The 20,953-nt window shown below is 47.3% G+C and overlaps 1 protein-coding gene across 1 annotated transcript; it reads left to right on the top strand.

Annotated features, from left to right (window-relative positions):
* Positions 1 to 8,116: 8,116 nt before the first annotated feature.
* Positions 8,117 to 14,863, top strand: LOC123076653 (uncharacterized). Its single transcript, XM_044498788.1, has 3 exons — positions 8,117 to 8,505; positions 8,909 to 9,498; positions 14,571 to 14,863. The coding sequence occupies exons 1-3, from the start codon at positions 8,141 to 8,143 to the stop codon at positions 14,861 to 14,863; spliced, it is 1,248 nt and encodes a 415-aa protein (XP_044354723.1). The 5' UTR covers positions 8,117 to 8,140.
* The last annotated feature ends 6,090 nt before the right edge of the window (positions 14,864 to 20,953 follow it).

Raw genomic sequence — 20,953 nt, 5'->3', positions numbered from 1 at the left:
AAGAAACTGAACCAAATTCCTCTGCTCCTCCTGCGCCTACCCCAACTCCGATCCTTCCATCTGGATCAGATGTGAAAGAAGACCAAGGCTGCAGAGCGTGCAGCTGTGAAGAAAAGGAAAGCATCAGCTACTTCAGATTCTTCAGCTCCGAAGAAGATGAAGCCCTTGACCAGTTCGTTTGCAAATCCAATTGATGTTGTTCCAGTTTCCTCCGTGCCATCAAAGGAAATCATCCCTTTTGATGAAGAATATGAGATCCCTGGCGGATCTGATGAAGAAAATTCTTCTGCTGCTTCGTCAGAGCAGATGGATGAAGAAATTGAAGCGGATCAAATCCCTTCAACACCAGTTGTTTCCTCGCCCATGCCTCAGTTTACTACTGAAGAGGCTGACGTTGAACAAATTGAAGATGCAGATGTGGACATTGGCTGTACCATACCTGTGATGAATGATGACTTTTGGGAAAGTCAGCACCCCAATTCTCTACTCTACACTCCACTACAGCAAATTCCTCAGTCCCCAGTCACTATAGTTCAAATGGGATCTGATGAAGCTCATGAAGACATTCCAGCCACTAGTGCTGAAGAAAATGAGAATGAAGAATTGAAGAACCAGGCTGCCACTAAAGACGAACTAGAAATTCCTCAGTCTGAAGAACCTGAGATTGCGATTCCTGAGGTCATCATGCAACTGACTGACACTCCTCTGCCCAAGCCAAAGGATCCATTCTCAAGGAAGCAAAAATTCAAGGCTGAGGCCTTCTTTGGCGAGCATGTATTCTTCACTGATTACAACCCTTATGACTCCGCTCGCATAAGGAAGAGGCGTTTCTGGACTGCCAGCCAGGCAAATTTCTATTCCTCAGTGCTGTTCGACAAAGACAAAGTCTTCGATCATGAGCACATTCCTCACATGGATATGGAATCTCTGTCGTGCTTCGAGCCAGTCCTAAGTGTTCTTCATGATGCTGGATTGTTAAATTTCTGCACTGACATCTATGATTGGAATGAAGAACTTATTCTTCAATTTTATGCGACGTTGCACATCACCGGAAATTCTAAAGATGGGAATTCATGGGTGCTGGACTGGATGTCTGAAAACACTCACTACAAAGCACCAGCTACTGAATTGCTTCGTGCTTTGCCTCTCAGTCCGCCCCTTGAAGGTGCTTGTTGCGTCTACAATGAACCTGAGCTTACCGATCACTACATGCAAGTGCCGATGAAGCCTTTGAAGCCAGGTCAGGCCCCAAGAACAAAATTCCTTGTGAAGGAATTGTTGTATGTGCCTCGGACTGTCTATCGCATTTTGACAAAGACATTGAGTCCAATCAAGGGCCACGACTCGAATGAAGAAGAAGTCGTTGGCATCATGAAGAATCTGCTTTTCAATATCATTCATGGCATTCCCGTCAACTTCCATGATTTCTTCATGAGGACTCTGGCCAATGTCGCAATGTCACCATTTGAGTTGAAGCCTTATGCACCATGGATTATGAGATTCATCAGAACAAGGTCTTCACTCAACTATAAAGCTGATACACTGAACCATTGCAGCTACTTGCCCCCGATCGAAGTCCTCAAATGGACATTTTCCTCAGCTGATGAAAAGGGCAAGGCTACTGCTGTAATTGATGAAGGCATTCGTCCATTGGATGGACAATTTCGTAAGGCTGCATCCTACTCCACCAATGATGACTCTGCCACCCATGACTCTGCCGCCAACGCACCCAAGCAAAATCCTCAAGGCACAGCACCCAGGGTGATGAATGACCGTGAGCTTCTCCTCAGTCTTCACCAGAAGGTTGATCGCAATCACAAATGGGTCAAACATCAGTTTGGTTCAATTCTTCACAACATGACTGCTACCCAGAATGTAGTGAAGAAAAACCACTACTACCTTCATGAAACCCTCAACCGCACCTGGGCTGTTCTGTCGCACATATATGGTGAAGAAGATCTGAAGAAAATGGGTCTCAAGGAAAAAAAACGTTCCAGCAAAAAAATGCGGGTTCGAGCAGAAAGATGTGCCGTGGGGCGAGGGCGCGTCGGGTTCTAGCACCAGGGAACACTGGTTCCTGCATAGCCGCGCGTGCCGGTTGCAGCTTCCACGTCGGTTGGTTCCAGCACCTCTAGAATCTTTACCTTTGCCGGTTGTTTTTTTTTCTGAAAACGGGATTACCCCCGGCCTCTGCATCAATCGATGTATGCGGCCATATTATTAAATAAAAATGCAACAAAGTATTAAGGTCCAAAGAGGCTCATAAACTGAGCAGTAGTCGAAACAAAATAAATATGAAAAGCGCCACATCCGGCAATATAGAACTGAAAAGTGCCACATCCGGTGATAAAAACATGCTATGATGCCTACACACCTAGCCTATTATTAGCTGGCCACCCAAATCAGCTGAAGATAGCCCGTGCTACCGTCTCCCAGCGGTTGCACCCAATAACCAAAAGCTCCCTGAAGTCCGCATGAGTGAGTAAGGACCACATACGGATCCATGTTGTAGATCTCTAGATAACCTGCAACAAAATGGTGAATTTTGTCCCATTAAAAATCGTATCATTCCTTGTGCTCCATATAGCCCAGAGTAGTGCACATATTCCTATCCGAATATGTTTTGCGATGTGTATGTCCACTCCATTAAGCCATGTCCCAAATAACGTGTTTATGCTCCTTGGGGAATGAACATTAACATCTATATGAATTGGTCGCCATAATAATTGCGCGAGAGGACATTCGAGAAAGAGGTGTTTAATCGTTTCATTTTGATCACAAAAACAACACCTGGAGTTACCAACGCAATTCCTTTTCACTAAGTTATCTTGGTTAGAATGACTTCTTTATGGATGAACCACATAAAGATTTTAATTCGAAGCGGAACTTTAATCTTCCAAATGTGCAAAGACCTCGACAATGGCCCGGAGTCAATTAGGTCCGGATACATGGATTTCACTGAGAATATTCCATTCGTGGTTAACTTCGAGTGAATTGTATCCGCCTGATCAAATAGGTGAACATCCATCAACCTACAGACCAGGTGCAACCAAGCATTCCAACGTTCCCCTACTAGGGATCTCCTAAATTGGATATTAAGCAGTATCGAGTATAATACTGTGGCGACATAATCCTCCTGACGTTGCACAATATTATATAAGGAGGGATATTGCAAAGCCAAAGGCGTCTCCCCTGGTCATGTATTCTCTCAGAATCTAGTAGTTGTACCATTACCAACTAGGAACTACACCCGTTGGAAGAAAGTTACTTTCGTCCTCATTAACCCCTTCCAAAAGGGTGAGTATGTTGGCCTAGCGGTGACCTTGGCCAAACTCCTAGAGTGTAGGTATTTATTCCGTAAGATTTGCACCCACATACTGTTGGGGAACGTAGTAATTTCAAAAAAATTCCTACGCACACGCAAGATCATGGTGATGCATAGCAACGAGAGGGGAGAGTGTTGTCCACGTACCCTCGTAGATCGCAGCGGAAGCGTTATCACAACGCGGTTGATGTAGTCATACGTCTTCACGATCCGACCGATCAAGTACCAAACGCATGGCACCTCCGAGTTCTACACACGTTCAGCTCGATGACGTCCCTCGAACTCCGATCCAGCCGAGTGTTGAGGGAGAGTTTCGTCAGCACGACGGCGTGGTGAGGATGATGATGTTCCACCGACGTAGGGCTTCGCCTAAGCTCCGCAACGGTATTATCGAGGTGTAATATGGTGGAGGGGGGCACCGCACACGGCTAAGAGATCTCAAGGATCAATTGTTGTGTCCATGGGGTGCCCCCTGCCCCCGTATATAAAGGAGCAAGGGAGGAGGAGGCCGGCCCTAGGAGGGGGCGCACCAAGTGTGGAGTCCTACAAGGACTCCCTAGTCCTAGTAGGATTCCACCTCCATATGGAATAGGAAAAGAGGAAGGGAAAAAGAGAAGGAAGGAAGGGGGCGCCCCCCTTCCCTAGTCCAATTCGGACCAGACCAAGGGGAGGGCTGCGGCCACCCTTGAGGCCCTTTTCCTTCTTTCCCGTATGGCCCAATAAGGCCCAATACGTATTCCCGTAACTCTCCGGTACTCCGAAAAATACCCGAATCACTCGGAACCTTTCCGAAGTCCGAATATAGTCGTCCAATATATCGATCTTTACGTCTCGGCCATTTCGAGACTCCTCGTCATGTCCCCGATCTCATCCGGGACTCCGAACTCCTTCGGTACATCAACATACATAAACTCATAATAAAACTGTCATCGTAACGTTAAGCGTGCGGACCCTACGGGTTCGAGAACTATGTAGACATGACCGAGACACGTCTCCAGTCAATAACCAATAGCGGGACCTGGATGCCCATATTGGCTCCCACATATTCTACGAAGATCTTTATCGGTCAGACCGCATAACAACATACGTTGTTCCCTTTGTCACCGGTATGTTACTTGCCCGAGATTTGATCGTCGGTATCTCGATACCTAGTTCAATCTCGTTACCGGCAAGTCTCTTTACTCGTTCCGTAACACATCATCCCGCAACTAACTCATTAGTCACAATGCTTGCAAGGCTTATAGTGATGTGCATTACCGAGTGGACCCAGAGATACCTCTCCGACAATTGGAGTGACAAATCCTAATCTCGAAATACGCCAACCCAACAAGTACCTTTGGAGACACCTGTAGAGCACCTTTATAATCACCCATTTACGTTGTGACGTTTGGTAGCACACAAAGTGTTCCTCCGGTAAACGGGAGTTGCATAATCTCACAGTCATAGGAACATGTATAAGTCATGAAGAAAGCAATAGCAACATACTAAACGATCGAGTGCTAAGCTAACGGAATGGGTCAAGTCAATCACGTCATTCTCCTAATGAGGTGATCTCGTTAATCAAATGACAACTCATGTCTATGGCTAGGAAACATAACCATCTTTGATTAACGAGCCAGTCAAGTAGAGGCATACTAGTGACACTCTGTTTGTCTATGTATTCACACATGTATTATGTTTCCGGTTAATACAATTCTAGCATGAATAATAAACATTTATCATGATATAAGGAAATATATAATACTTTATTATTGCCTCTAGGGCATATTTCCTTCACATACCCCTCGGTCTCAATAGATATTCTGTATAGCCACTTGCTAAGCAGATATCTATTCTTTTACCTCTAAATTTTCGATCCCTAACCCGCCTTGGTCTTTTGGTCTACAAATGATATCCCATCTAGCCAATCTGTACTTCTTGGCCTCATCACTTTGCCAAAAGAATCGGGATCTATAGAAGTCAAGTCTTTTCTGTACCCCTACCGGTGCCTCAAAGAAAGATAGAAGGACCATCGACAGACTCGTCAAAACCGAATTTATCAAAACCAACCGACCTCCGTAAGACATTAGCTTGCCCTTCCAGCAGCTCATTTTCTTTTCAAATCGGTCTTCTATACATTTCCATTCCTTGTTTGTTAAACGTCTATGATGAATTGCGATCCCTAGATAACTAAAAGGTAAGGATCCCATTTCACAACTGAACAAATTTCTATAGTCATCTTGTTCCTCTTTGGATCTCCCAAAGCAGAACAATTCACTTTTATTGAAGTTGATTTTGAGCCCAGATAGTTGCTCAAAAAGACAAAATGCAAGCTTCATATTCCTACCATTTGCAAGATCATGTTCCATGAATACAATAGTATCATCTGCGTATTGTAGGAAGGAGAACCCCCCCCCCCCCTCTACAAGGTGGGGGACGAGTCCTCCTACTAGGCCACTCTCTTTGGCCCGACCAATTAGTACTGCCAACATATCCGCTACAATGTTAAACAGCATAGGAGACATGGAGTCTCCCTAACCCCTTACGTGTCTGGAAAGAATGTTCTATATCATCATTGACTTTTATGCCGACACTACCTTTCTGTATGAATGAATCCACCTGAGATCTCCAAGATTCATTGAACCCCTGCATATGTAAGGCTTGCTGCAAAAAGGGCCATTTGACCTTATCATACGCTTTTTCAAAATCCACTTTAAAGATAACACCATCTAGTTTCTTCGTATGGATTTCATGCAGCGTTTCATGTAGGACCACAACCCCTTCAAGGATGTGTCGTCCTGGAATGAAAGCAGGTTGTGTTGGTTGCACAACCGAATGGGCTATTCGTGTCAACCTGTTCGTGCCAACCTTTGTAAAAATCTTAAAGCTTACAATGAGAAGACAGATCGGTCTAAATTTCTCAATAAGAATAGCCTCAACCTTCAATGACAACAACGTCATTGTTCCAAATTTGAGGTGAAACAGGTTTAAGTGACCATCGAACAAATCACGGAACATAGGCATAAGATCTCCCTTTATGATATGCCAGCATTTTTGATAAAATTCCGCCGGGAACCCATCCGGCCCAGGGGCTTTATTATGCTTCATTTGCATTATTGCATCAAACACCTCTTTCTCAGTGAATGGAGCAGACAACACCTCATTCTCTTCTAAGTTAAGTCGAGGTATGTCCCCGATCGCACTCTCATCTAGAGCTACGAAACTTTCTTATGGTGCTCCAAAAAGCTTATAATAATAATCAGAGATGTACAATTTTAGTTTCTCATGTCCTACAATTGTACCCTCATCTTGTTCGAGCTGAATTGTCTTCTTCTTTCTATGTTTCCCATTAGCTATCATGTGGAAAAATTGTGTATTATCATCTCCTTGGACGATCTTAGAAACCTTTGCTCTAAGCGCCCATTTCATCTCCTCCTCTCTCATAAGGGCTTGTAACTTCTTCTCGTTCTCATTCTTAATATCTCGCTCAGACATATTAAGAAGGGTGGATTCCGCTTTCACATCAAGTTCATTAATAATTCGTGTCAGTCTCTCCTTTTTCAACTTTATAAATACCACTTTGGTTTTTGGCCCATCCCCTCAAGAATTGGCACAAATGTCGGTTGTAGCTCACCTCACGAACGGCTCCAGCAAAGCCACCATCGCCGGGATGCAACTCTCACCGACGCCGGTTCCAGCACACAAGGGGCACCCATGTCGCGTCATCGACTACCTCCGGGCAGATTGCATCTGACCGCCCCAGTAAGCAGCCCTGTCAGCCGATGGTCGCGGCATCGTCGCAAAACCAGAGTGGTGGTGGTCATGGCCGCTGTTTCAGATCTGAAAGATGGGTAGAGGGATTGGCCTTGGAGATGGGTGGAAAGGGCTTCGAGTAGGTCTGCTCGTTGGGCGGAGGCAGCCAACGGCGGTGGTCAGGCCGGCATCGCAACAGAATTTCAGAGAACGGCGGAGGCGCGGAGGCGAGGAGCGGAGCATCGAGTGTTGAGACAGAGCACTGCTACATAGACGACCCCTTGGCAACCGATGTATGCACTGACACATGTTGACAGCCGTCCATCACTTTGGTTGCATGGGTTGGTGCCATCGATCACAGCTTCGTTCAGAGATCGGCTGCCCATGTATCGTGTGCATAGTGATTTCGATTGAGAAAAGGATAAGGAGTTTGATTTGTCGCAATCCAACGGTGCTTGTTGGACGGGCGTGGCCATTAGGCCGGCCAGCCAGTGGAAAACGTTTCCCTTTCTTTTTTGCCGGGCCGGACAAGTCTGTAATCGAAAGTACTACTAGTTAGTATTACGACTTCGTATCACCAAAGTTGCATATGTATTAATAATTGAATTTTCACTCAAATATGGTGTGATTGTGAAGATAAAATATAAATAGTGTGCAGCCAATGCAGCACCCGGGGCCAAGTGGAGAAGATAACGGCTGCCGCTCTTGGACTCATCCGAGGCCAGGTGGAGAAGATGAGGCCACGCCAGGCCAGGCTGCTTTACTCGCGGCTGACGGCAGGTTGGAGGAGGACGAAACAAGACAAGGGCTGACGGCTGTTCGCCTCGCCACCGACGCACTCGACGTCCGACGACACCCGAGCTTTGGATTCGTGTGACAAGAGTGCAAGACAAAGGCTGATGACGTCTGGACACTCCAGTACAACACTTCTCACGCACGCACGCACGCGGTGGCGCTCCCTCGCTCCTCACCCAACACGCGCCGCCGGCCGCAGAGAAGAAGAAAGTACCAGTTCACAGTGTTCACTCAGTGTCAAGCCTCCATACCCAGTTCCCCAGCCAACACTCGCCGCCCGGCTGCGCGATGGGAGATCCAGACGAACGTCAAGCCGTAGCCGCCGGGGAGCTCATCTCCGCCCGCGACCCTCCTCCCACCGAGGGTAACGCCGTCGTCGGCGTCGCAAACCTGCCGCCTCCTGGATTCCTCGAGGCCCTCCCACACGCCGGCCTGAACACCACGGCCGTCGGCCTGGTCGATCCCGCCAGGCAGGAGCCCAGGGGCCGCGCGCTCGGCCGGGGCGACAAGCGCCGCTCCGTCCAGGGTCTCGTCAACGAGATCGACCACAATTTGCCGGCAGGAGAAGCCCCGGACGAGGGCGAGGGCAGCGCGGTGGAAGCCCCGCAGGGGACGCCCACGCAGAGGAAGCGCACGCATCGATCTGCCATCAGGTCTGTGCTAACCTGGTACGGTAATTATAGTTTCATCTGTTCAACTGTGCATAATCTCGAGGCGCTACATCTGGTCTTAGCTCGTGGAATCCTTGCATATCTGACGCACCGTTGATCCTGCCTAGTGTTTTTGTCAAACTGCTGTGTAAAACAAACTAGAAAGAAATACTTATATACATATGCTACCGCTAGTGGTTACTGGTCAGTACTACTACATTTTTAGATTCGATTTCATTATATAAGTCTAGTTAGTATAAAATGTACTTATACCAAACACAAGAGATTAACTTGTGAATTAGTTGTGGTGATGTTAAATATCGAATTGATCATCCTTTATGAGATTGGTTCGCTTTGGTGCCAATGTTATATGTACTTGAGATTGATATATATACTGTTGTGTTAGGAGGAGGAAGCAGAGTGGGTCCTCGACCATGGCCAACCTGGACGACGATGGCCAGAACAAGGATGAGAGCACTGGGTTGGGGCTCTCGGCAAAGCGGGAGAGGAAGAGGAGCAAGTACCTCTTGCTGCCATACACCAACGATCTTGATGGGCTGGATCTCGACGAGAAGGAGGAGGATGTCGGTGCCCGGGAGGTCTTGCTGTTGGTGCGCGGCTTCGCCAAGGACATCCTTCATCGGAGGTATTTTCCTACGGCTGCAAAGGGGTATCTCGGAAGGCTTAGGAGCTCAACATTCTTGCCGGAGAATACTTTTGCAAATAGTGTTGTTGTTCCTGAATGTTCAGCAGAGGATGCTTTTGCAAAAGCTACTGCAAATGCTACCATTGTGGTATCTGATTCATCATGTGATTCTGAGATGAAACAAGGAGAGGGTGTATTCAAGGGGAGCGGAAGGAAGAATGATCAATATGGAGGTGGAGGTTCTTCTATCAAGGGGAAGGAGGTGGAGAAAACCCCTCCAGCAAAAACCCATCTTGACCATGGCTTACTTATTACTCCCGCTATTCCTCTCAGGCAAGTGAGGCCAGAAGGTATGATAAGCCATGTGAAATCGGGAGTTGAGGTAGATACTGTCACAAGTGTGCAGAGACCAACGGAAGAAACCGTTTCTCCTGGTTTGCTTCCTGAAAGCTGAATAAAACTGTTGCTTGTTGATGATTTGGTGCGGCATACAAGAATATATAAGAGGGTACAAACCGACTTGGGGTAGGGGTACAAAACTGACTTGGACTAGAAGTCGTATACTATAATGACTACTCTAACATCCCCCCGCAGTATCAACGGCAGGCTCGACGACGTTGAGACTGAAACAGATATCTTGAAACAGCTTAGTAGGCAGTGCCTTGGTGAAAATGTCAGCAAACTGAGCCGTAGAGGGAACATGAAGCACCCGAACCTGACCAAGAGCAACCTTTTCACGAACAAAATGAATATCAATCTCAATATGCTTTGTGCGTCGGTGTTGAACTGGATTGCTGGTCATGTAGACTGCGGATATGTTGTCACAGTAGACAATAGTGGCCTGCTCAATAGGCCTGTGTAGCTCGGAGAGTAACTGCTGAATCCAGATTGTATCTGCAACGGCATGTGCCACAGCGCGATACTCAGCCTTGGCCAACGAACGTGAGACTGTAACCTGTCTTTTCGAAGACCAAGAAATCAAATTGTTACCAAGAAAAACACAAAAACCAGAAGTGGACCTTCGAGTGTCAGGACAACCAGCCCAGTCTGCATCAGAGTATGCGGTAAGCGAGTTTGCAGAAGAATTATTGAGGTGGAGACCATGATTGAGAGTTCCTTTTAAATACCGAAGAATGCGTTTAACATGATTATAGTGAGGAACCCGGGGATCATGCATATAGAGACATGCTTGTTGAACAGCAAAAGAGATTTCAGGACGAGTAATGGTGAGATATTGGAGAGCACCTGTTAGGCTACGATAGAGAGTAGGATCGGAAAAGGGTTCACCGGTAGCTGAAAGTTTAAAACTAGTATCGACAGGAGTGCGAGATGATTGACAGTCAAGCATACCAGCACGATTAAGAAGATCAATAATATACTAGCGTTGGGAAAGAAAAAGGCTGGAGGAATCTCGAACAACAGCAATGCCTAAGAAATGATGAAGGAGTCCTAGGTCAGTCATAGAAAAATCAGATCTAAGAAGAGAGACAATATGATCTAAGAACTTTTGAGAGGAGGCGGTAAGAATGATATCATCTACATAGAGAAGTAAATAGGCAGTGTCAGAAGTTTGATGATACACAAAAAGAGAGGTGTCGGAGAGAGATGGAATGAAGCCTATTGTTTGAATGAAGGAGGAGAAGCGTTGAAACCAAGCTCGTGGGGCCTGTTTAAGACCGTAGAGAGATTTCTGAAGAAGACATACATGAGTTGGAAAGGATGGATTTTCAAAACCCAGAGGTTGCTGGCAGTAGACAGTTTCTTGAAGGGAACCATGGAGGAAAGCATTTTTAACATCAAGTTGGTGAATGGGCCATGAAGAGGAGACAGCAACACTAAGAACGGTGCGAATGGTGCTAGGTTTAACAACAGGAGAGAAGGTTTCTTCGTAATCAATTCCTTGTTGCTGAGAAAAGCCACGACAAACCCACCTGGCTTTATATCGTGAGAGGCTCCCATCGGAGTGGAACTTTTGGCGAAAAATCCATTTGCCAGAAACAATATTTGTATTGGGAGGACGAGGAACAAGTTGCCAGGTGTTGTTTTGAAGTAAAGCATTATATTCTTCTTGCATGGCAGCGGCCCAATTGGGATCAAGTAGAGCAGTTTTGTAATTCTTTGGAAGAGAAGTGAGAGATACGGAGGTATGAAGGTTTAGGCGGTCTTGGGGTTGATGAAATCCTGATTTGGCCCTAGTACGCATGCGATGATCATTAATCGGGGCTGCTGTAGGAATAGCACGAGGGGGTAAGGTGGGTACTGGTGAGTCCGGCGCAGCGGAAGAGTCGGACGAAGGAGTAGGGCTGGGTGGTGGAGTGGGAGCAGGGCTGGGTGGTGGAGTGGGAGTAGGGGCCGGGGGTGTTGGGGAGGGAGCAGGGGTCGGGGATGTTGGGGACGTCTCGGGTGGGGTGAGTGTATGGTTGGAATTGGCTATGGTGGGTGTTAATGGTGGTGGTGATAAGTTGTGTTCGGCAGGTAGGGGAGTATATAGTTGGAAAGGACGGGGAGAGGAGGTGTTTGCGGAGCTAGGGGTGTTGGATGGTGTAGTAGTGCGTTGTGAGAAAGGAAAAATGTGCTCAGCAAACGTGACATGACGAGAGACATGAACGTGTCCGGTGTGAAGGTCGAGACAGCGATAGCCTTTGTGCTCGTCAGAGAAGCCGAGGAAAGCACATGGGATAGAGCGTGGTGACAATTTATTTGCAGAAGTGGCGTAGGCATTGGGAAAACAGAGACAGCCGAAAACACGAACCGCGGAGTAGTCGGGGTGGGAAAGAAAGAGGGAATAATAGGGAGTAGTGTTGGGTTTAGTTTTAGAAGGTCGAATATTTAGAAGGAAGGTGGCCATGTGTAGGGCTTCAGCCCAAAACTTGGGAGGCATAGATGATTGAATGAGGAGAGTGCGAACTATATCATTGAGGGTGCGAAGAGAGCGTTCTGCTTTACCATTTTGAGGGGAGGTGTAGGGACATGAGAACCTAAGCAGGATGCCATGTTGTAAGAAGAAAGTACGATTTTTAATGTTATCAAACTCGCGACCATTGTCACATTGGATAAAGCGAATTGGGAGGAAGAAGTGAACAGACACATAGCGTTGAAAATTAAGGAAAAGAGAATGGACCTCGGATTTGTTGCGTAGAGGAAAAGTCCAGACAAAGTGGGTGAAATCATCTAGGACAACAAGGTAGTATTTAAAATCCGAAACACTTGCAATGGGAGAGGTCCATAAATCACAATGTATTAATTCAAAGGGATAAGTGCTATAAGAACTAGAGGAACTAAAGGGAAGACGCACATGTTTGCCTAATTGACAAGACTCGCAAAACACGGAATTATGAGAGTCCCTATTACATGGTATGGTAAATTCACTAAGCATAGAAGCTAAGACGGCGGGGTTGGGATGGCCCAAGCGACGATGCCAGAGATCGACGGAGGCCAGCATTGATGTTGGAGGGGTGGCGGCAGGAACTCCATTAAGAGAATAAAGATCACCGGAGCTATTGAAGCGAGCGATCTCGGCCTTGGTCAGGTAATCCTTCACAGATAAACCAAAAGGGTCAAATTCAGCCGAAACTAGATTGTCACAAGTAAATTGGCGAACAGAGATAAGATTTTTAATGAGGGCGGTGCAACTAGAACATCGCGAAGTAAAAGAGGTTTGGTGGAAGAGGGAAGTTGAGCCTGACCAACACAATATATAGGAATAGATGATCCATCTCCAAGGATAATGGAAGGGAAAGGAGATTTAGTGCAAGAAGATAACCAATTACTAGATGCAGACATATGACTAGAGGCCCCTGAATCAAAGATCCAATCCGTACCTGAGTTTCCTTGTGCAGCAAAGTTATTCATGGCCTGGAGAAAGGCAGCTTGATCCCAGCTCGGCGTCGCAGGTGAGGGTGGCGTCGGAAGCAGTGCCGGCGGATACGATGGTGAAGGCAGTAGGGCCGGCCGGGGAGTGTAGTAGGCATTGGCCGGCTGTGGTGGGGGTGGCGTCGGGAGCAGGGCCGGCTGAGGTGTGTAGTAGGCGCCGCCGTCGGTGCTGTAATGACCATAAGGAGCATACGTCGGGCGGCGTGATAGGCATTGGCCGGCTGTCGAGGGTTGAGAACCCCGGGAGCACCAGTAGGCGGCCGAAGGCCGGGTTGCCAGGCACCTGAGTATGCCGGCGGGGTGGACGGAGCGGACCAGGGCATGGGCCATGCTTGAAAAAGCCCCGTCCAAGGATCATGAGGAGGCCGCCATGCAACCGCAGATGGAGCACTGGTGGGTGGTGCAGGACTCGGTGCCGCCATGCAACCGTAGGCGGAACCGAATGAGTCGACGGCGGCCTGTAGATAGGGTTTTTGCCGCGGTAGTTCGGACTAGGATGCCAGCCTGGGGGCGGTTGAACAGATGACGATGCGGACGGCCCGGCGGCAGGAGCCGGCCTGGAAGGCGGCGCTAGTGTAGACGACAGAGGAGGACGAGCCGCAGCATGAAAGACCTTGGGGCGAGAGTCCTTGCGAGCTTGTGTTTCTGCCGCGAGTTGTAGCAAGGAACGAACTTCAGCGAAGGTAGGAGGGGGTCGTATCATCGGTATGAACGAGGCTTGCTTGTCAAAGTCTTCGCTGAGGCCGACGACGACGATATTGATTAGCTGTGAGTCGCTAACTGTATCGCCGAGTTCGCGGAGCTCATCACCAATGGTCTTAACGCGCTGGCAGAACAGGTTCACCGGGGCGTCTCCTTGCACCATATTGCGAAGCTCGGTGTGGAGAGCGTTTTTCCGAGCGTCGGTGTTGCTTTGGAAGAGCTGACGGAGGGAGTGCCAGATGTTGGCAGCGGTGGCGCCGTCGTGATCGAGCATGTTGAAGATCTCGGTGGTGATGCGGGTGTAGAACCACTGGACGATCGCGAGATCGTCTTTCAATCATTGCGGATCGTCGGGGCGGGGAAGACAGTTGGCGGCGACATGCGAGCGCAGGTTGCAGCGGCCGAGGTGGAGATCGAAGAGATGTCTCCAATGGTAGTAGTTGTGGGCGGCGAGATCAAGAACTATGGGGATGTAGGGGCTGACGTCGGAGATTGTGTCAGCAAGAGATATTGGTGCGGCGAGGATGGGTGCAGGGTAGTTTTGTGGAGCTATGGTGAGGGCCGAGAGAGAGGCGGCCGCGGCGTTGGCAGCCTTGGCGATGAGTGCGGCCCGGCGCTCGAAGTAGCCGGGCGGCGGCGGCGTTGGCGTTGGCGGAGCCATACCCTAAATCCTGGGACCGGTATCTGATACCATGAAAGCTGAATAAAACTGTTGCTTGTTGATGATTTGGTGCGGCATACAAGAGTATATAAGAAGGTACAAACCGACTTGGGGTAGGGTACAAAACTGACTTGGACTAGAAGTCGTATACCATAATGACTACTCTAACACTTCCTATGCATGAAGGCGTATCTTCTCAGTCCACACATGGAAATGAAGACACTGTCCAAGAACAAGAACCTAATGCTTCTCTGCAGGTGATGGTTCTGAAGGTACGGAACGTTCATACACCCCCACCTGCCCCGACAACTCAGCTGAGCATCCCTGAAATGAGGAGGGGTGTCAAGCACATGATCTCGCGCCTGCAAAATGGAGTCAAGCCCGTCCAGGAGAACCTTCTAGGCGATTTGCAAAGGCTTCTGGCAAACCTTGACAGGGCACAACCCGGGCCTTCTAGCTCCGCGACTGCTACTTCATAGCCCTTGCCCACCATCTAGCTTCGCGGCTCTGGCCTCTCCATAGTTCTTCTTAGTGTATGGACTCTTCTTCTTTTTTCATGGAGCTTCTTTTTTCCATTTGATGATGAACAAAGTATAATTGCAAAGTCAATGCGAATGGTAGACATTATTATCATGTCGTTGCTTGCTTGCTTGTCACTTAAGACCATTTTCTATACATCAAACCCTCATTATACAGCCATGAGGCACCACACCCCGGCCACCTCCATGTCGCACCACCTACAGGCTTCTTCCTCACCACGTGTCGGTGATGGATCCGACTCACCCCTACCATCTCATGACACATGACAATAGATCGGGCCACCCCGTCGCAGGCTGCCTTCCACCTCCCCACCTGACGATGATCCATGCAACGAGCATCGTTGTGAGCACGTATAAATCGTCCGCGTGGGACTTGGGCGACATGGTTAGGACACACGACAGCAGGCGTCAAGGAGAGTGTGTAGTTGACAAAGGACAAGCGCGCTGAAGAGTTTGTTGCATCTAGGGCATTCTCTCTTGCGCCGCTTCCCTCTATTTTTTGTGCTGCTGCTCTCCAGGCCTACTATTGGCGACAATGATGCGACGGACGTCTCCCACGCCCTCCTCCCAGGGCCTCCCTGAAACGACCACAAGCCGGTGATCTGGTCGTGCGACAACTACGACGCCTCCATGCTGCCAACGCCAATGGGATGGACCAACGTCCTCACATCCCCTTTCCATGCCCTACCTGTGACGGCAGTAGTTTTCTGCTAGTTCCAAAAATTGTACATTGGCAGACTTTTTGCAAAATCTGCGTGAAGACGACACGGACTCCTCCAACATAAGGGGCTATACCATGTCACTAAATTTTGAATTGCATGTGATGTTAATCCCTTGCTATGCACCTTATTTCATGTGCAGTTTGACCTCTGGCCATGGTGCCGATGGTTTAGGCATTGTGGATGGTGGTCTGCGCAGGAGAATGCGAGGGTACAACCTACTAGAAGGCTAGGAGCGGCCGGTTTGAGTCAATATGGTGGTCCCTGCCACCGCTATAGTTACCTGCGGGAGTAGGGCCGAAGTGAGGAGCGAGGGGAGGGGATGTGAGGTCCTGTTACACCGCAGCCTATTGTGGGATCTATGGATCGCATGTTCAATATAATTTTTCTGTGACGGACCATTTTTTTCCTTTCCAATTCCAGTTAAGAGTTTATCATGCGGAAACTACTGGTTTAATTATATACAAAATTGTTTGTGCATAATTATTAGATATCGATCCACACATTATAACTTCAAGTGCAAGCATTAGTTGTGGATAGGGGGACAAGATGGACCTAACTAATTGCAAGACAAGAAAGTGTCTTGAAGAGAAAGCATGGGAATTTGTTAAATGCAGGGTCACAAAGGTACAACGATAAACGACAACCTTGTGTGATATGCGCCGAGAGCCTCTCAAGATGCCAAAAAGCCTAATCATTAATATCACGACGAAAGAAATGGAGGAAATCCATCGATGGATCGTATTTGTACAACGGCCATGCGTCCCTTTATGTATCAAGCGTTTAACAAGTAAATCTCCATTCTTTTTATTCAAAAGCTTTAACACAATGTATGTTCAACATGAAAACTTTACAATGGAGCTACTCGGTGCTATCTGCATACGCTATCAAATTCGCAGGCCGGTAGCCTGAAACCGTGGCCAATGTGATCTGGAAGTCTAAGGCCCCTCCTCGACGCAAGTTCTTTGTGTGGCTGGCCCAAAGCAATAGGTGTTGGACGTCATATCAGTTGGCTAGGCGGGGATTGCCCCCACCAAGAGGCTTGCCCTATGTGTGATCAAGCGAAGGAAACAATGGAGTGTATCTTGGTTAACTGTGCGCTTGTGAGGATGGTGTGGGCAGAGGTACTATCATCTTGGGGGAGAGGTTAGTGGACGCCGACCACTGACGACCACGTTCTCTCCTGGCTCACCGCGGAGTGGTCGGGGATTCATCTCGAAGAAATTGCATGCACTTATGTTGCTGATATGTTGGACGATCTAGAAACATAGGAATGACATCTTCGACAATGTGTCTCCATCAGTTCTCATAGTTCTCACTAGGATTCCTGAGGGAGGGAAGACTTGGCACCTTGAGAGGCTGTTTAGTGGAGATCTCGATGTTTTCTTTCCAAGGTTGTATGGGTGGATTAATAGCAAGTAGTCCGACAAGTCTAGGGTTGGTGATGTAGCGTCTGCACTGAGGTGCCCATTCGTAAAACATTGTGTGGATGGGCTCTTGCCTCTCCTCTCTTGATTGTTGATATGCATGCTTATGCGTATCCTAGAAAAAACATTTCCACTTAGAGGTAAGGAAGTTGAGGAGAGTGTGTATTTTCATGGGTAGTTCTTGTATTGTTAGATATCCTATAGCCTAGTTTGTTGAGTTCCACACAAATAACTAGGTAGATGATATTCAAGAATTTTTACCAATATTTCAGCGACATTTTTTAAACTATACTTCTTAAGTTTCAAAATAACTCTAATAGGAGTATTATATTTGACTAGAACAAGGAATGATGTGTATTTAGGTGGGGACCTTGGGTTCATACGAGTTCAGGTGGAGTCATGGAGAAGATAATGGCTGCCAACCTTGAATTCATGCGAAACCAGGTGTAGAAGATGATGTCACCTCCTTTAGTTTAGCACTATCACCGGGTGGAACAGGAGTGGTGTATGTGTTTTTAGTGGGATATACAAATGGTGGAATTGCTGCATAATATTCAAGAGTTCAATAACTAATACAAAACTTTTTTTACATTTTTTGAAAAAGTTGAATGCAAATGGATGTTTACTACGATTGGATTTGTTTAGAAATAACTGATTGTTTAGTTTGGAAGAGTTTATTTTCTTCTCACAGCAAATATGCATGTGTGTAGCGGAAGAGAAAATTGATCTATCCACCAAAATACCCATCAGCATAGCACTGCAGGGAAAGGGAGGCGCATGCCCAGGTATATAAGAAATGCATATCCTACTTCAGCATCCATTACTAAAGTGGATGTATGTGTGGCCATACATGGATTGGTCAGTTTCGCTTTAACCCTAATAACCAACCTCTCGTTGGATGGTCAGGAGGGCAGTGATACCCAAATACCACCAGGAAAATTAAACCACAGGCTTGACATATTGGTTAGGAGGAAAAAATATTCTTTCAGCGGGAGGCGATGATCGCGTCGATAGAGAGACACTTGTGGTGACTTCATAAATCTCAAGACCCGTCGGCTCAGTGTCTCTAGGGATGGGTGTATGTACATGTTTGTGAGTGCTACTGTGCTTCTTAAAAGAAGGTCCCCTTTAACCTTTGTATGCAGCAATTTAATGTGCCTTGCGTTGCATGGAAGAAAACAAAACACCACACGTTTATAGTGACTCGTTCATGTTGCCACTTTTCATGTTCCCTACCGTCGTCGATGATGGTAGGGTTTTTGCTGCCTGCAATTCAAAAAATTGATGAAACCACATTCATCTCCTTTGAAGGTGCCTCCTTCAGCATTACACTATCACCATACGAAAGAGCAGTGGTGCATTGAAGTGTTACTGTTTTATACAATTTTTTTAGTATTCAGAAGTAAACAGGTTTTACTATGTTGTTTTTTGGATAAAAGAGGAGTGGTGCATTGAATTGGGATTATTTATATACATTTTTTGGCTGATATTCGAAAGCAAACAGGTTTTTACTTTGTTTTTTTTAGAAAATGTTGGTTGTTTGGTTTGCAAGATTATATTATGTTCCCTTTCTTTTGCATTATTTGAACTTGGTCCAAATACAAGCATTTCACGTGGATAGAGATCGCTAAAAAACACGCACATTTTGGAGAGACCGAACCGCACGCATGCTTCCCATTCCCCATACAATAGGAAAAAAAACGTTTCCCTGTCCCGATCAAAGGTTAAATTTCATGGGGGGCGGCCGCCACATACACCCATCACGTGTGTGCCTTTTCCTAGCGAGTCAATTCGCTGCCGTTTGTTACCCTTCCTCTGGCGTTCAAAGCTTATCACATTATATTTCCATTCCTCTAGCATTCGTTATTATTCCATCGTGCCCCATCTCTCTCTATTCTCATTGTCCCCCATATCCATCTGCTTTCTTCACCGATGTGGCATAGCAGCTGAGTGTTGCTTCAAGGGTCATCACTCGATGCTACTGTGCATAGCTCTATCACTAGTACATGACATCCTCATTAGCAGCGTTCTGTGGAGCAAACTAGCAGCGTCTAGGCGGCACGTTGCCATTGCCACGCTGCTGGTAACAGGTTGCAAGCAGCGTCTCAAGGAAATGCTACTAGTAGATGGTCTCTAGCAGCGTTCCAGGCAAACAATGCTAGTACGCACCATGCTGGCAGCATTCACGGGCGCAAACACTTCTAGTCCTATAAACAATGGCAGCGTTTGCTCGTCTCGAACACCGCTGGTGTACATTGTTCATAGCGGCGTTTACAGAAGTCAAGTGCTGCAAACATGCTCAATAGTTAGTAACGTTCACACTACCACAAACGCTACTAATGCTTTGCTAGTGGGAATAATAATTTGCCACTGTAGCAAATTATTGTCGTAGCACCGTTTGCGCATTCAATACATAATCATATAAAGTATGTATCGTGTTTTATATCAATCCAAATATGAAAATTGTAACATACACGCGTTTAGATGACACAGTGATATCGAGCTTGCAATTATATATGTCGTATTTGTAAAGCAACTTGCATGGTCTATCTTTGACGGCCGCGGCACGATTCAAGGCGACGATTGTTGAATTTAAAGTTGACGAATATGTGATGTGTCGTAATAAATAGAACAAATGTCATTATAGATCCTATCAAACGATATACTAACAGATATATCAAACTGAAATGTCTGGCACATCGATACCAAACATAGGAACATGGCATTTATGAGAAGTGCTCGTTTTTCTGTCGTGCCGGAATTATTATGTTTCCATGCATGCATCCCTGACATAAGAAGGGGTGTCAAGCACATGATCACAAGCCTGGAAAATGGAGTGAAGCCCATCCAGGAGAACCTTCTAGGCGACTTGCAGAGGCTTCTGGTGAACCTTAACAATGTCCGGGCCTGGTCCTTGCTCCATAAGCGCTACTCCGTAGCCCCTGCCCACCGTTTCGCTTCTTTGTTGTTGCTTCTGCAGAGTTCTTGTTGGTATATGGACTCTGCTTGTCTTGTTTTGATGGAGCTGTTTTTTTCAAGTTGATGATGAACAAAATGTAACTGCAAAATTCCATTGTTATTTGGTGGTTGCATCATTCTGTCATTGCTTAATTTCAACTTAATATTTTTTTCCTGTACATCATGTTGGGGAACGCAATATTTTAAAAAATTTACCTACGATCACGCAATATCTATCTAGGAGATGCATAGCAACGAGCGGGAGAGTGTGTCCACGTACCCTCGTAGACCGAAAGCGGAAGCATTAAGTAACGCGGTTGATGTAGTCGAACGTCTTCGCGATCCAACCGATCAAGTACCGAACGCACGGCACCTCCACGATCTGCACACGTTCAGCTCGGTGACGTCCCTCGTACTCTTGATCCAGCTGAGGTCGAGGGAGAGTTTCGTCAGCACGACGGCGTGATGACGGTGATGATGAAGTTACCGACGCAGGGCTTCGCCTAAGCACTACAACGATATGACTGAGGTGGATATCTGTGGAGGGGGGCACCGCACACGGCTAAGACAATTGTCAACTTGTGTGTCTATGGGGTGCCCCCCTCCCCCGTATATAAAGGAGTGGAGGAGGGGAGGGCCGGCCCTCTCTATGGCGCGCCCCAAGGGGGATTCCTACTCCTAGTAGGAGTAGGTTTCCCCCCTTCCCTACTTGGAGTAGGAGAAGAAGGAAGAGGGAGAGGGAGAGAAGGAAAGGGGGGCCGGCGCCCCACCCCAATTCGGATTGGGCTTGGGGGGCGCCCTCCACCTGGCCGCCTCCTCCTCTCTTCTACTAAGGCCCAATAAGGCCCATTGACTCCCCGGGGGGTTCCGGTAACCTCCCGGTACTCCGGAAAATGTCCAAACTCATCCGGAACCATTCTGGTGTC

The sequence above is a fragment of the Triticum aestivum genome, chromosome 3D (assembly GCF_018294505.1).
Source record: "Triticum aestivum cultivar Chinese Spring chromosome 3D, IWGSC CS RefSeq v2.1, whole genome shotgun sequence".
Lineage (NCBI taxonomy): Eukaryota > Viridiplantae > Streptophyta > Magnoliopsida > Poales > Poaceae > Triticum > Triticum aestivum.
The sequence above is the reverse complement of the archived record's forward strand: the minus strand, read 5'-3'. Positions and strand labels throughout refer to the sequence as shown.

Excerpts from the sequence above, each read along its gene's own strand:
- LOC123076653 (XM_044498788.1), top strand. The coding sequence starts at position 8,141 with ATGGGAGATCCAGACGAACGTCAAGCCGTAGCCGCCGGGGAGCTCATC. Across the intron at positions 8,506-8,908 it reads ACGCATCGATCTGCCATCAG|GAGGAGGAAGCAGAGTGGGT; the intron begins GTCTGTGCTAAC and ends CTGTTGTGTTAG. Across the intron at positions 9,499-14,570 it reads CAGGCAAGTGAGGCCAGAAG|GCGTATCTTCTCAGTCCACA; the intron begins GTATGATAAGCC and ends CTATGCATGAAG.